Source organism: Salvelinus sp. IW2-2015, linkage group LG13, assembly GCF_002910315.2.
Source record: "Salvelinus sp. IW2-2015 linkage group LG13, ASM291031v2, whole genome shotgun sequence".
NCBI classification, from domain to species: Eukaryota; Metazoa; Chordata; class Actinopteri; order Salmoniformes; family Salmonidae; genus Salvelinus; species Salvelinus sp. IW2-2015.
Window position 1 is genome coordinate 13747910 of NC_036853.1, and position 16469 is coordinate 13764378.

At 44.3% G+C, this 16469-nt stretch overlaps 1 protein-coding gene across 1 annotated transcript; it reads left to right on the forward strand.

Moving 5' to 3' along the window:
* The first annotated feature begins 798 nt into the window (after positions 1 to 798).
* LOC111972162 (RNA exonuclease 1 homolog) lies at positions 799 to 14183 on the forward strand. The gene is made up of 16 exons (XM_023999049.1): positions 799 to 1172; positions 3720 to 5623; positions 6587 to 6688; positions 6782 to 6992; positions 7247 to 7404; positions 7493 to 7630; positions 7882 to 8005; positions 8207 to 8332; positions 8430 to 8567; positions 8679 to 8792; positions 8925 to 8998; positions 9237 to 9347; positions 9467 to 9582; positions 9690 to 9828; positions 9932 to 10052; positions 13090 to 14183. Exons 1-16 carry the CDS (start codon positions 986 to 988, stop codon positions 13176 to 13178), a joined length of 3852 nt encoding a protein of 1283 aa, XP_023854817.1. The 5' UTR covers positions 799 to 985; the 3' UTR covers positions 13179 to 14183.
* Positions 14184 to 16469: the final 2286 nt, after the last annotated feature.

The window sequence follows — 16469 nt, forward strand, 5'->3', positions numbered from 1 at the left end:
ACTATATCCTACATTGTAGCCCTATTAGGCCTAACTGTTGTGCAAAATTCTCTTGTACAATTTTGGCTATAAAAACCTGCTTGAATCAGACTAAACGCACAGGTATTTTGATGCGATATGTAATCAGGCCTTTGACAGACGATGGCCCATTTGGGGTTGATTGAACATTTTTAGAAAGGCTGTAAAATGTCTGTTTCGATCTATCAAATCGGTACAATGATTCTGGTAAACTCATTCTCACTCTTTAATTATCTTCTACATTTTATGTCTGATTAGGATGAGTGCAGTTTCTCTTCAAGCTGCTAGCTGTTCTGAGGACCATAAGGACTGGGGAAAAATGTGATGGAAACTTATTGTGAGAAAAAAAGTTTTCATTGCTCTTATTTGTTAAGATCTGATCGGAGTCAAACAAGTGTTAGGCTATGCAATGCTGCAGCTCAATAGAGCAGCCCAATAGAACCAATGATGTGTATAAGAACTGAACAAGTTAGTCTAACCTTGGACCTTGCACATACTACACGTAGTAGAATTCAAAGGCCAATCTAGTGTATGTTACAATATTCTTAGAAGCTTGAGGTAGCAGGGTGACCTAATGGGTTCATTTTCATAGTCACTTTTGTAAGTCCTTAGTTACATTGTAACAATATTAGATAACACATGTTTTAAAGGTACGACATTAAACAAACAAACAAGCGCAGACCGCGGGTATATTACACGCTGATGATCTGGGCTGAATTTGCACAGGCAAATATTTAGAGTTCTAAATGACGTGGTTATGTGCGACGTGGGGCTTTTTGCGAGAGTTTCTTTGGCCATCCAACATGGCGTCGTAGGGATTCTGTTGTTGTTGTATTGCACGTAGTTATGTGAAGGAAGCCAAGTGGATTCATCTCCATTTACTCAAACTAAACAACAAACCAACCAACTACTAGATTAAATTGTGTCGGTCTCGATTCGGCGGGTATGAGAGAGGTCTGGGAAGACTATGCTGAGATCCACCGGTTTCTTCCTTGGGATTGACTGCCCGTTTTACACGGATAGTTGCAACGTGATAAGTGTCAAAGATGGGTGCAAAAGACCGTACTGTCACTTCAGACACAGCCAACAGAGACGGGCGTCTTATGGATCAAATGACATAAGAAAATCAAACGAGCTTTACTCCAAACAAAAGGGTGAGTTGCAATTCTATTGTATTAAAATTATATGGCTTACGTTAGCTAACTAGCGAGTGTACATTATTATACAGTAGCTGCATAGTGTTTAACTTAGTTATATGTGAAAACATTGAGCTAGCTAAATTATTCCCTTACTGAAGGGTTGACAACACAATTGCAACTTGCACATTACATGAATCCTCTGAATCGGCTATACTCTGTAATTTCTTAGCTGCATTAACTAGTTAGCTAGCTAACTAGAGTAAAGTCAAAGTGATATACCGGGTTTTATTTATTTTTTATTGAACCTTTATTTAACTAGGCAGGTCAGTTAAGAACAAATTCTTATTTACAATTACGGCCTACCAAAAGGCCTCCTGCGGGGACGGGGGCCTGGGATTAAAAATATATATAATATAAATATAGAACAAAACACATCACAACGAGAGACAACACTGCATAAAGACAGACCTAAGACAACAACATAGCAAGGCAGCAACATGACAACACAGCATGGTAGCAACACAACATGGCAGCAGCACAAAACATGGTACAAACATTATTGGGCACAGACAACATCACAAAGGGAAAGAAGTTAGAGACAACAATACATCACACAAAGCAGCCACAACTGTCAGTAAGAGTGTCCATGATTGAGTCTGAGTGAAGAGATTGAGATAAAGCTGTCCAGTTTGAGTGTTTGTTGTAGCTCGTTCCAGTCGCTAGCTGCAGCAAACTGAAAAGAGGAGCGACCCAGGGATGTGTGTGCTTTGGGGACCTTTAACAGAATGTGACTGGCAGAACGGGTGTTGTATGTGGAGGATGTAAGTCGCTCTGGATAAGAGCGTCTGCTAAATGACTTAAATGTAAATGTAATGAGGGCTGCAGTAGATATCTCAGATAGGGGGAGTGAAGCCTAAGAGGGTTTTATAAATAAGCATCCCACAGTGGGTCTTGCGACGGGTATACAGAGATGACCAGTTTACAGAGGACTATAGAGTGCAGTGATGTGTCCTATAAGGCGCATTGGTGGTAAATCTGATGGCCGAATGGTAAAGAACATCTAGCCGCTCAAGAGCACCCTTACATGCCGTTCTATAAATTAGGTCTCCGTAATCTAGCATGGGTAGGATGGTCATCTGAATCAGGGTTAGTTTGTCAGCTGGGGTGAAAGAGGAGTGATTACGATAGAGGAAATTAAGATTTAACCTTAGCGCCTGCAGCTTTAGTATGTACTGAGAGGACAGTGTACCGTCTAGCCACACTCCCAAGTACTTGTATGAGGTGACTACCTGAAGCTCTAACCCCTCAGAGGTAGTAATAACACCTTTGGGAGGAGAGGCATTCTTCTTACCAAACCACATGACCTTGTTCAGAACAAGGTTAAGGGTAGAGAAAGCTTGTTGGACACTAAGAAAGCTTTGTTGTAGAGCATTTAACACAATCCGGGGAGGGGCCAGTTGAGTATAAGACTGTATCATCTGCATATAAATGGATGAGAGAGCTTCCTAATACCTGAGCTATGTTGTTGATATAAATTGAGAAGAGCGTGGGGCCTAGGATCGAGCCTTGGGGTACTCCCTTGGTGACAGGCAGTGGCTGAGACAGCAGATTTTCTGACTTTATACACTGCACTCTTTGAGAGGGGTAGTTAGCAAACCAGCCCAAAGACCCCTCAGAGACACCAATACTCCTTAACTGGCCCACAAGAATAGAATGGTCTACCGGAACAAAAGCTTTGGCCAAGTCAATAAAAATAACAGCACAACATTGCTTAGAATCAAGGGCAATGGGGACATCATTGAGGACCTTTAAGATTGCAGTGACACATCCATAACCAGAGCGGAAACCAGATTGCATAACCGAGAGAATACTATAGACATCAAGAAAGCCAGTCAGTTGATTATTGACAAGTTTTTCCAACACTTTTGATAAACAGGGCAAAATAGAAATAGGCCTATAACAGTTAGGATCAGCTTGACCTCCCCTTTTAAATAAAGGATGAACTGTGGCTGCCTTCCAAGCAATGGGAACCACCCCAGATGTTTTTTTGGGGTCAAGTTTAAGGAGCTCCTTTAGCACCTCAAACTTTGTGACTGCCTGCAGGGAGAAACTTTGTAGCGGGGCAAGGGAAAAAGAGGGAGAAGCATCGGGGATAGTCGCATTTAGAAGGGGTGGGAGATGAGGAAATGTTGGACGGGCAACGAGGCATGGCTAAGTCAAATAGGAATCCTGACTTAATGAAGTGGTGATTAAAGAGCTCAGCCATGTGCTTCTTGTCAGTAACTACCATGTCCTCAACATTAAGGGATGCAGCTGTGTCTCTCTCTGAGGGGAACGTGTCTCTCTCTGACGGGGGGTGGGTAAGTGGTGTCCGGATGTTAACCAAGATTGGTTGACAGGTTGGTTGACAACGGCATTTGAAACCTTATTTCACTCCAAGGCAAACCGAATAGAACGTATTCAACGGAACTGTTACAGTACTGTAAAACTGTACATTATTCTTACAGTTGAAAATGATAGACAATTTCCTCATTCTAATCTGTATCTCATGGCTCTCTCCAGAGCAATGCGGCTATGACCCATTCAAACCAGAGGTAGTGAGACCTGAGGAGCAACAGAATGGGGAGCCTGCTGCTGCAACAGTGGACATGGGTGCCTTGGAGCTTGAGTTGGTCAATCGCGCCATCGAGGAGGTACGCAGTGAGGTGGAGCGGGAAAAGAAGAAACTCTCACGAATCGGGGATCAGGAATATGACCCTACCGACAGTTCCCCCAAAGTGGTTGCTAAATGGCCAAAACCACTGGCCGTGACATCACACTTGGCGTATGACCCAGGCAGTTATCAGATGACTACAACAGCTGATTACAACCCTACCCCTCGCTCCAGTAAGTACACCTTGGATTCCGACAGCAAAGACAACCATGCCAGCTCCATGGAATATGTGCCCACCTCAGTTACCAAAATAGCTGTGAAAAAGCCTGTTCCTCGAACACAAACTCCTCATCTACACTCTTTGTCTACTAGTCCTAAATACTCCACTATTGCATCCTGCTCCAAGAATAAGTACACAGTGGATCATTCTAAACCATCCACAGACATGGAATATGACCCGCTCTGCAACTATTCAGCTAAAATAGCTGGCAAGAATAAGAAACACCAGAGGACAGGGGCTACTATGGGTGAAGGAAAAAAGAGACCTCACCTGTCAGGGACAGGAAAGCAGTCAACAGATGAGGAATATGTGCCAACCATTAAGAAGCCTCGGCAGGTAATACCAGACCCACTGAAGTACACTGCCAATTTCTCTGAGTCTGATGAAGAGCGCTCTGGGACAGAGTATCGACCCACTTCTCTCAGCCGTCTGCAGAGGAGGAAAAGCAGCAGTGGGTCAGTGGAGGAAGCCTCTGGTCCAGGGAAAGGAGAGAGGACGGAAGGAGCCGTAGGTGGGCTGAAACAACAGAGGAGTCAGGAGTCTAAAAAGCAGCAGGACGCCGCACACTGGGAGTCAGAGGACTTGGAGAACCAGGAAATAGTAGCTAGGCAGAAAGACAAGCCAGAGACTGAAATAGTGGCAGGTAAAACCAACCAAATGAAGAGCAGCAAAGTAAAGAAGGTGCATAAATCTGAAAAGGAGTCCAGTAAAAAGAGTGGTGCTGGTGGTGATAGTAGTAGTAAAAAAGGAGCAGGGGACGGGGAGAAAATAAGTGATTCAAAGAAATCAAGCCACGAAACTGCAAAGAAAGACCGCAAGAATCAGGGAAAGAAAGAAGAAAAATGCAAGATAAAGGATACATCCATAGACAAAGGCAAGAAGGAGGGAAAGGGAGAAAAGAGAAGTGATGGAAAGAGTAAGATAAGGACAGACAAAGTTAAAGGGGAGTCAAGCAAGAGGGAGAATGAGAGGAGAGAAAAGGGAGGTGGGGATAGTAAAAAACTGCAGACTTCAGACAAGGAAAAGGACTCTATGTTTAAAGAACAGAAGAATGGTAAATATGACAGCAATGAAAAAGATTCAAAGAAAGTAAGCAAAGGGAGTTCTAAAATCGATAAAGACAAGGTGAAGAAAAGCAGCAGTAGCTCCTCTGATGGCAAAACAGGAAAGGTGAAACAAAGATCTCTGAGTCACGTAGATCTGTTTGGTGATGAGAGTGTAGAGGAGGAAAGTGAGGAGGATGAAGACGATGAGGAAGAGGAGACAATTGTGAGGAAGTCAGCTGCTCCTTTCAAGAGGGGAAGTTTGACTAGGAGGAATGTCTCAGAACTCACCCCCTCATCCTCAGAGGATGAAGATGTTGGTGCAGAAGATGACGGAGGCTATGATGACATGGATGATTGTGGGGTGGACTACTCCAGTCTACAGGTGGACATGGACTTTGACCTGGATAATGACCCAATGGAGGAGTGCTTACGGATCTTCAATGAATCCAAGGATGTGAAGACTGAGGACAAGGGAAGGCAAGCCAAGGTACCCATAGATTGCCATGTCCCTTCATTGTTGCTTGTTTTGTATAATATTTCCTTGGTTTAGCATTCACTGCTGTTTATCCTGTTAGTTCAGGTCAGTAATGGTGTCATTATTTTAAGAATGGGACTGAATGTAATGTTTTCTCCAATATCATACTGAACAAAAAAATAAATTCAGCGATTTTACTCCGTTATAGTTCATATAAGGAATCCGGCAATTGAATTTAATTAATTAATTAATCACATGACTGGGCAAGGGTGCAGCCATGGGTGGGCCTGTTAGGGCATAGGCCCACCCACTGAGTAGCCAGGCCCAGCCAATCAGAAGTTTTTCCCCACAAAAGGGCTTTATTAAAGACAGAAATACTCCTCGGTTTCATCAGCTGTCTGGGTGGCTGGTCTCAGACGATCCCGCAGGTGAAGAAGCTGGATGTGGAGGTCCAGGCCTGGCGTGGTTACACGTGGTCTGCGGTTGTGAGGCCGGTTGGATGTACTGCCAAATTCTCTAAAATTATGTTGGAAGTGGCTTGTGATAGAGAAATGAACATCAAATTCTCTGGGAACAGCTCTGGTGGAATTTCCTCAAAATTTGAGATATCTGTGGCTTTGTGTTTTGTGACAAAACCGCCCATTTTTATTGACTATTGTCCCCAGCACAAGGTGCACCTGAGTAATGACCATGCTGTTTAATCAGCTTCTTGATATGCCACACCTGTCAGGTGGATGGATTATCTTGACAAAAGAGAAATGCTCACTAACAGGGATGTTAACACATTTATGCACAAAATGTGAGAGGAATGAGCTTTTTGTGCGTATGGAAAATGTCTGGGATCTTTTATTTCAGCTCATGAAACTTGGGACCAGCACTTTACATGTGGCGTTTATATTTTTTGTTCAGTATGTATTCGTAGAATATTGTATGAAATGTACTGTACATTTGCTCAAAGTTTCTCTCCCTTCCCAGCCCGCTAAAGATTCAGAGGATGAGGATTCCACAGAGAGCAATCAAACCACTCTTTTCCCCGGTCAGAGGAAAAGGGTTTCACATTTCTCAGCCAAAGGAAGTGTGAGTTTGTTCTCTGGTATTTACCCACCTATCTATGGTAACTCAAGTAGTAAAAAGCCTTTCATTGATTACAAACTGGATTCTGTGTTTCAGACTGAGGCAACCCCGAAGCCTCCACCATACAGGAGACTGACTGCCCAGGAGATCTGTTACCAGCGTATGCAGATAGCACAGCAGCAGGCTGCCCAGCTGGCTGCAGCTGTGAAGACTGCCTCCACACCCAGGCCTAGCCCCAGCCCTTTCCCTGGGGAGAGGAAGAGAGTAGCCCACCGCCCCACCCCTTTACCATGCTCTTCCAAATCTGGTAGGAAAGCTTGTCCGTTCTTATTTATTTCTTATTGTCGAGAAGGAACCTGCAAGTAAGCATTTCGTTGGACGGTGTATATCATCTGTATCCCGTACATACGACTAATAGAAGTTTCAAGTTTTATCTTCCACACCATGTAGGTCATGTTATCTAACACAGTTTACATACATTACGATTGCACAAACAATATGAGACCAGAGAAGTGTAATTTAAGGTGTGTTGTTGAGAAGCCTTTCTATATCTGACGGAAGGTCTTGCCGCGGCGAAGTCGGCGGGCAGCAGAGTGTTGTCGCCCACCAGGACCCTCCCAGCAGGTCTCTCTGTGAAGGCCCAGACATCAGCCGGCATCCTGTCAAAGACCACTACCACTATTGTACAGAAGAGGGTGGCACACACTCCCACAATGAAGGTAACGCCAGACATTTATATCATGCCACAACAACCCATAAAATGGATCTTAGCGTCCATTGTAATTGACATGATTTTTCTTTTCTCAGAGCTCTGCAATGAAGCGGCCAATTATTCCCACCGCGTTTGGGGCCAAAGTACCCACCAACGTCCGCCAACGATACCTCAACACATTTATAGACGAGTGTATGAAGTTCTGCCCCTCTGAAGACATGGCCTTCCAAATGGTATGTGAGACCACACAGGGTTGAACTGATTCATCATAAAATCGATCCATGTCTACAGTAAAGTATGTGTGCTTATAGCACAGCTAGTGGTGTCCCATTTCATAGAAGGGTGGATGAGTTATGTTTGTGAAATCCTTGATGTGGGTTCAGTTGGTTTACCCTTACACATTTTTAGGTGCTTATTCATAGTGTGCCACTCTCTTTACTTGTATATATGGGTTGATGGTTGTAACAGCTGACGGTCTCTCTAGGCCCTGGAGGAGGAGAAGGTGGTGTATGACCGGAGCAGCAGTAAGAACATCTACCTCAACGTGGCAGTCAACTCACTGAAGAAGCTACGCAGCAAGAGCAGCTCCCCCAATTCACTCGTTGCCAGTATGTCACTGATACATACAGTATCCATTTAGCAATTACAAACGGATGGTGTATGGTGTATTTGCAGTGCTCATGTTAGTCATTGCCATTTGGCACAGATCTAGGAGAAACATTTCCCCCCAAAATTCAAATTTTTACCATTAGGTGAAAAACACCAAACTAACTGTATATCAGAGTCTTATCAGCTTGCTTGTCTTTCAGTGAACCCTGCAGTGGTGGGGAACAGGAAGTCCCAGTCCCATGAAGAAGTGCTGGGGGGACGCCTCGCTGCCAAGACCAGCTTCACGATAAACAGGACGGGCAAGCAACAGACAGAGAAACTCAGTGGTGAGTAGCTAGTCCTCGTCTGGTTGGAGCTGGTTTTACTGGCGGCAGAGGCAGTGGGGGTTTGTATCCTAGCTATGTGTTATCTGGTCTGCTGTAGGCGCTACTCTGTACCGGAAGCTGAGGGACTATCTGATGACGGAGGAACGGCTGCAGGAGCATGGATACCCTAGGCCCCACCCTGAGCGCTCAGGTCGAGCCGTGGTCCACAACGTCCCAGAGAAGAACAACGTTGACCGTAAGTCTTTACAAAGCACCTACAAATCCTCCTCAGTCTGGGGGTGGATCCAATCGTTCTCGACCAGACACATAAAAAAATGTTCTTCCACTAATCTCTTCTCGTTCCAAGCGTTTGCCAAGGTGTGCTGTCGATGTGGGGCCGAGTATAAGATCAATGCCAACGGCAACTGTGTTCGCAAGGAGGAGTGTAATCACCACTGGGGCCGTCTGCGCAGACATAAAGGTCTGTTTTTCTGTCTAATAACTTGTACGTTGTTTTAATTTTTGCATGCTGTAAAGGGCAAGATGTTAGGGTTTGAATGTAGTTGCCCATTTTGGATGGAACTAGTAAGGGCTTCTGTCTGTCTATGAATAGTGTCGGGAGGCTGGGAAACCAACTACAACTGCTGCTCAGGAACTGTGGGCTCTCCTGGTTGCTCCGTGTCTAAGGTAACACCACGCAGTTCCTCTGCATTGCATTTATGCAATCAGAACCCAGTAATAATGTGAATACTGAACTGTTATGGGAACAGAAGGGGGCGGTGTTGTCCATGGCACATCGTGACTGTGCTACTTCATTAGACCTGATGCCTCCTCAGAATCCCATCTCTGTGCTTATATTTAAGAATTAGTCAATTCCACCATTATTTTTAAAAGGTAGTCCACCTTGCGTCCTCTCTGTTCATAGCAACACGTTCAGGACGGCCGCAAAGAGTCTTTGGGTGGCTACGTTCAGACCTTTGAGAAACAGCTGCCCCCGGACGGCAACTGTGGAGTCTATGCCCTGGACTGTGAGATGGTGAGCTGGCTGCTGCGCTGCTTTCCTTCGGGCACAATTAGCTGTTTGAGTGCTGAGAGTGGCTCTCAATACCCTATATAATGTGTCCTCTCTCTCTTTCTCTCACTCCTCTGTAACAGTGCTACACAAAGCAGGGTCTGGAGCTGACCAGGGTGACTGTTATCAACTCTGAGCTGAAAGTCATCTATGACACATTTGTTAAACCTGAAAGCAAAGTGGTAGACTACAACACACGGTAATGGATACAGAATATCTTTGTTCAGTCTTTTAGTGTGGAGATATAGCTAGCATGTGCGCGTGCACACAAGGACAAAATAACAATGTTCATCATGTTTTGCACAGGTTTTCGGGTGTAACGGAGGAGGACCTGGAGAATGCTAGCATCACCCTGAGAGACGTGCAGGCGGTGATGCTCAACATGTTCAACGCTGAATCCATCCTCATAGGACACAGCCTGGAGAGTGACCTTTTTGCCCTCAAGGTAAACATACACACTCCCCTAATCTGATTGCCCTCTGGTCATTATGTGTGTGTGGTTGTGATGTGCCCCACTCACTCTGTACCTCTCTCTGCTGTCTTCGTAGGTCATACACAGCACTGTAGTGGACACAGCCATCGTGTTCCCCCATCGCCTGGGCTTGCCCTACAAGCGGGCCCTGAGGAACCTCATGGCAGACCACCTCAAACGCATCATACAGGACAGCGGTGAGCAGCTAAAACCTCATTACCATGTTTATTATTGTTCCTATGATATACAGTTGAAGTCGGAAGTTCACATACACCTTACAACTCAGTTTTTCACCATTCCTGACATTTAATCCTAGTAAAAATTCCCTGTTTTAGGTCAGTTAGGATCACCACTTTATTTTAAGAATGTGAAATGTCAGAATAATAGTAGAGAATTATTTATTTCAGCTTTTATTTCATCACATTCTCAGTGGGTCAGAAGTTTACATACACTCAATTAGTATTTGGTAGCATTGCTTTTAAATTGTTTAACTTGGGTCAAACGCTTCAGGTAGCCTTCCACAAGCTTCCCACAATAAGTTGGGTGAATTTTGGCCCATTCCTCCTGACAGAGCTGGCGTAACTGAGTCAGGTTTGTAAGCCTCCTTGCTCGCACACGCTTTTTCAGTTCTGCCCACACATTTTCTATGGGATTGAGGTCAGGGCTTTGTGATGGCCACTCCAATACCTTGACTTTGTTGTCCTTAAGCCATTTTGCCATTTGGAAGACCCATTTGCGACCAAGCTTTAACTTCCTGACTGATGTCTTGAGATGTTGCTTCAATATATCCACATACTTTTCTTTCCTTATGATGCAGTCTATTTTGTGAAGTGCACCAGTCCCTCCTGCAGCAAAGCACCCCCACAACATGATCCTGCCACCCCCGTGCTTCACGGTTGGGATGTTGTTATTTGGCTTGCAAGCCTCCCCCTTTTTCCTTCAAACATAACGATGGTCGTTACGGCCAAACAGTTCTATTTTTGTTTCATCAGACCAGAGGACATTTCTTTGTCCCCATGTGCAGTTGCAAACCATAGTCTGGCTTTTTTATGGCGGTTTTGGAGCAGTGGCTTCTTCCTTGCTGAGCGGCCTTTCAGGTTATATCGATATATGACTTGTTTTACTGTGGATATAGATACTTTTGTACCTGTTTCCTCCAGCATCTTCACAAGATCCTTTGCTGTTCTGGGATTGATTTGCACTTTTCGCACCAAAGTACGTTCATCTCTGGGAGACAGAACACGTCTCCTTCCTGAGAGGTATGACGGCTGAGTGGTCCCATGGTGTTTATACTTGCGTACTATTGTTTGTACAGATGAACGTGGTACCTTCAGGCGTTTGGAAATTGCTCCCAAGGATGAACCAGACTTGTGGAGGTCTACAATTTTTTGCTTCTGAGGTCTTGGCTGATTTCTTTTGATTTTCCCATGATGTCAAGCAAAGAGGCACAGAGTTTGAAGGTAGGCCTTGAAATACATCCACAGGTACGCCTCCAATTGACTCAAATTATGTCAATTAGCCTATCAGAAGCTTCTAAAGCCATGACATAATTTTCTGGAATTGTCCAAGCTGTTTAAAGGCACAGTCAACTTGGTGTATGTAAACTTCTGACCCACTGGAATTGTGATACAGTGAATTGTAAGTGAAATAATCTGTCTGTAAACAATTGTTGGAAAAATGACTTGTGTCATGCACAAAGTAGATGTCCTTACCGACTTGCCAAAACTATAGTTTGTTAACAAGAAACTCATGGAGTTTTAATGACTCCAACCTAAGTGTATGGAAACTTGCGACTTCAACTGTATACTGGGGGAAAAAATAGATCACAGAAATGTTCCATATGCACAAAAATCTTATTTCTCTCAAATGTTGTGCACACATTTGTTTACATCCCTGTTAGTGGGCATTTCTTCTTGGCCAAGATAATCCATCCACCTGAGAGGTGTGGCATATCAAGAAGCTGATTAAACAGCATGATCATTACACACCTTGTGCTGGGGACAATAAAGGCCACTCTAAAATGTGCAGTTTTGTCACACAGCACAATGCCACAGATGTCTCAAGTTGAGGGAGAGTGTGATTGGCATGCTGACTAGGAATGTCCACCAGAGCTGTTGCCAGGATATTGAATGTTAATTTCTCTTCCATAAACTGCCTCCAACGTCGTTTTAGAGATTTTGGCAAGTATATTCTAACCGGCCTCACAACCGCAGACCACGTGTAACCACATTAGCCCAGGACATCCACATCCGGCTTCTTCACCTGCAGGATCGTCTGAGACCAGCGACCCGGACAGTTTGCACAACTGAAGAATTTCTGCACAAACTGTCAGAAACAGTCTCAGGGAAGCTCATCTGTGTGCTCGTCGTCCTCACCAGGGTTGTAGCAGACTTCAGTGGACAATTTCTCACCTTCAATGGCCGCTGACGCTGGAGATATGTGCTCTTCACGGATGAATCCCCGTTTCAACTATACCGAGCAGACAGCGTGTGAGCAAGCGGTTTGCTGATGTCAACGTTGTGAACAGAGTGCCCCATGGTGGGGTTATGGTATGGGCTGGCATAAGCTATGAACAACTAACACAATTGCATTTTATCGATGTAAATTTGAATGCACAGAGATGCCGTGACGAGATCCTGAGGCCCATTGTCGTGCCATTCATCCGCCGCCATCACCTCATGTTTCAGCATGATAATGCACGGTCCCATGTTGCAAGGATCTGTACACAATTCCTGTAAGCTTAAAATGTCCCAGTTCTTCCATGGCCTGCGTACTCATCAAACATGTCACCCATTGAGCATGTTTGGGATGATCTGGATCGACGTGTACGACAGCGTGTTCCAGTTCCCGCCAATATCCAGTAACTTCACACAGCCATTGAAGAGGAGTAAGACAACATTCACAGGCCACAATCAACAGCCTGATCAACTCTATGTGAAGGAGATGTGTCGCACTGCATGAGGCAAATGGTGGTTACACCAGATACTGACTGGTTTTCTGATCCACGCCCCTACCTTTTTTTGGTACATTTTCTGTGACCAACAGATGCATATCTGTATTTCCAGTCGGTCATGTGAAATCCATAGATTAGGGCCTAATGAATTTACAGTATTTCAATTGACTGATTTCCTTTATATGAGCTGTAAACTCAGTAAAATCTTTGATTGTTGCTTTTCTATTTTTGGTCACATGTCAACAATCCTTAGTAGGCCATTTCCCTCTCTCTGGTTTCAGTTGAAGGTCATGACTCCAGTGAGGACGCCTGCGCCTGCATGGAGCTTATGATGTGGAAGATCCGAGAAGACGCCAAGGTGAAGAGGTGACCTCTGCCTTCTCTTCTCCGCCCACCTCCCCTCTAACCGGACTGCTGCAGACAAACAGGGAGGGAGAGAGGCGGGGCGCTGGAGGCCCGGAGAAAGAACTGTCAGTCTGAGAAGCCATCAGCCCAGCACTTGACAAGAAAGAAGTAGCAGGAACGCTTCAGGTATTCCAAAACAGCCACAGCACATGAGTTCCACTGACTGGGATAGGACCTTGACAGAGGGTGAGAATAGGCTCCTCTGCAGAGATCTGCACAGACAGCCAAGTCACTACGTTGCCTGGACAGGTGGGCCATTGTGAACAGGTGCTGCTCCGGCCTTGTTGGAATACAGCAGAGCCAGAGCCCTCGATGGAGCAAGCAGGGAAAGAGCAGAAATCAGCAGTGTTTTAATTTACTGTTCACGCATTTCATTTATAAGATCCATGATCATGATTGTCACCATCTATTTCTGAAAGACAGGGGGGGGGGGGGTTTACATCGATGTCACCCATAAAATATAACCTTTCTATCAAATGAAAATGACAGACTTGTCAGGGCATTGGACTTGTTCACATTGTTAGGGTGAAAATGCTATTGCTGCCGAGCTGCATCCTTGGCCCAACTTGCACTCTGTTCTCACGTTACATTAAATGTGGTCAGTCTCTTAGTATTTTGGTGGCTCTCAAACTTGATTCATCATGATGGACTTGGTCAGAACCCAAACCAGAAATATGAATGTCTAAAATTGTCCTGGAGTGGTTGACTAGAGATATTGTGTTGAATAGCTTGACCATGAAATCTCACCATCTCTGTTCTGTACACGGCATTAAAGTAACTTAGTTTCTATCTTTGCCTATGTCCACATTATGCAGCAATTTAGTTATTCAATGTAGACCGATATGAAACCGTTTATATTAAATAACGCCTATAATTTTTTATATGGTATAACATATACTGGTAAAAAAAAAATAATGCTGTAAATTGTTTCCTTTTGTATTATCTTTTTCTATTAAAAAGATTAAAAAGATCTGGTTTACTTAATAATTTCAAAGTAAACCTTTTTTTCTGCCTATGTCACAGCAGGATAAACATAACATCACTAACAAGAAGTGCCTTCTTCACTGAGTATACAAAACATTATGAACACCATGACATAGACTGACCAGGTGAAAGATCCCTTATTGACGTCACCTGTTAAATTCACTTCAATCAGTGTAGGTGAAGGGGAGGAGACAGGTTAAATAAGTATTTTTAAGCCTTGAGACAATTGAGACATGGGGTATGCCGTTCAGAGGGTGAATGGACATGACAAAAGACTTAAGTTCCTTTGAACAGGGTGCCAGGCACACCGGTTTGTCAATAACTGCAACGCTGCTGGGTTTTTCATGCTCAACAGTTTCCCATGTGTATCAAGAATGGTACACCACCCGAAGGACATCCAGCCAACTTGACACAACTGTGGGAGGCATTGTACTCTACATGGGCCAGCATCCCTGTGGAACGCTTTCAACACCTTATAGAGTCCATGCCCCAACGAATTGAGGCTGTTCTGAGGGCAAAAGGGAGGTGGGGGGGACTCAATATTAGTAAGGTGTCCTTAAAGTTTTGTACACAGTGTGTAATGTATAGGTTTCCAAATGTAGGTTAAGGTTTATTTATGTTAGTGCATATCATCTGTGTTTATAGTACAGTACATTCTTGCTATTGCAGCTGTCATATCTCTCTACCCTGTGTGTGTACTCTGACGGAAGGTGCGTTGGTATTGTCTCCTTTTCTTCGCAGATGTGTTAGGGATACAAAACGGGACAGAAATGCTAAATGGAGAGGCCCATTATTTATTTTTTCACTAGGCTCCACATTTTTGCCTCTTGAGCTCCTCCCGTCACATGTCACCATGCATTTCCCCAACTGAGGCCAGAGATCTCTTGACCCCAGGTATTAAAGACCTAGTTAGCACAGATCAATAACCACACAGTGTTCTCCTGACAGGGAGGGGGGATACCTAGTGTTTAAATGCAGCAGAGATTTGAACATGTGGGGAGAAGCATCTCTAAGAGCGTCTAGAGGTCTTCATTATCAAAATCGATCAGTGTGCTCCCTCTGTTCACCTTTGACTGCTGGGGGTTGGTAGGGGCCAGGGTTGGTGCTGGCTCTGTGCAGGCGGCAGCACTCACGCTGACCCCATGCTGGGAGATGTCTTGTTTATCCCTCAAAACACTGAACATAAGTTACCCACTAACCACATCCCTATCAAACTTATTGGGAGAATTTGTTTTATGACCTTTGGTTTCTTTTGAATGTTTTCTACTTTGGTTAGGTTTCTTAAAAGTATACCTTTTAACTTATTATTGTATGATTCCAGTTGTACTGTGTATCAATTACATATTGTGACAGGACAGCATAGTGTTTGTTGCTTAGGACTGAAAAGTGCTCAACCTTTCCTGAATAAACATTTCATATTGACCTGAAAGCTAGCAAGTTATTTTTTTCATGAGTTGAAATGTAAATGATTTTCTGCAGTTACCTTAACGAATCTGTGTGAATCATAGCGGCTGCTTGCAATTTGACTAAGGCCTTTGTTTTGACTTTGGATTATGGCCCATAATAGGCGAGTCTATTTGAAAGATCATCTGTGTGTCCTCGCCAGCCTCTACCCGGCCCTACGCTGCTTCCCTTGACCCCCCAGGCGGGCCTAGCAGCCGCCTGTCCCTCTCTCTGTCATTAACTCAGACTCATGCTGCCCAATTAAGTGACTGATCTTTACTCAGTTTCTCATATTGATCTGCCAGAGGAGCTGCCTGTGGCAAATCTCCCTGGGGGTTGGGTGGAGATCATATGAAGTTAATGCCTCTAGGCCTCATAAGAATGGAATTACTAATGCCCAGTTAACCAAAATCAATGAGTTTCAGAGATCCCAATGCTCCACTTCAGATCTATTAGATGAGCTTGATAGATTGGTTTGAGGCTGGTTGGACAATTTTAATGGCTGATAGTTATGAGAGCAACTGGTAGGGATCAGTTCCATAAAATGTCTAATTAAGAACAGTACGCAGAGATATTAAGATATGCTGTTCAGGTTCTATGTCCTTAGTATTCAGTATTACTCAACATGTTTTATTCTATTTTTTATTCTAAAGCAGTTATTCAATGGTAAAGGAACAACACAGATACCCCTATAGCGCCTATTTATTATTTGTGTGTCATAGCTAGTGTCAGGGCTCACAGCGTGATCCTGGCACGTGATCCTGGGCTTAAGAAGAGCTACTGACCTGCCGCTCGCTATCCCTGTCTCCTATGGGTGAAAGGGCAGCCG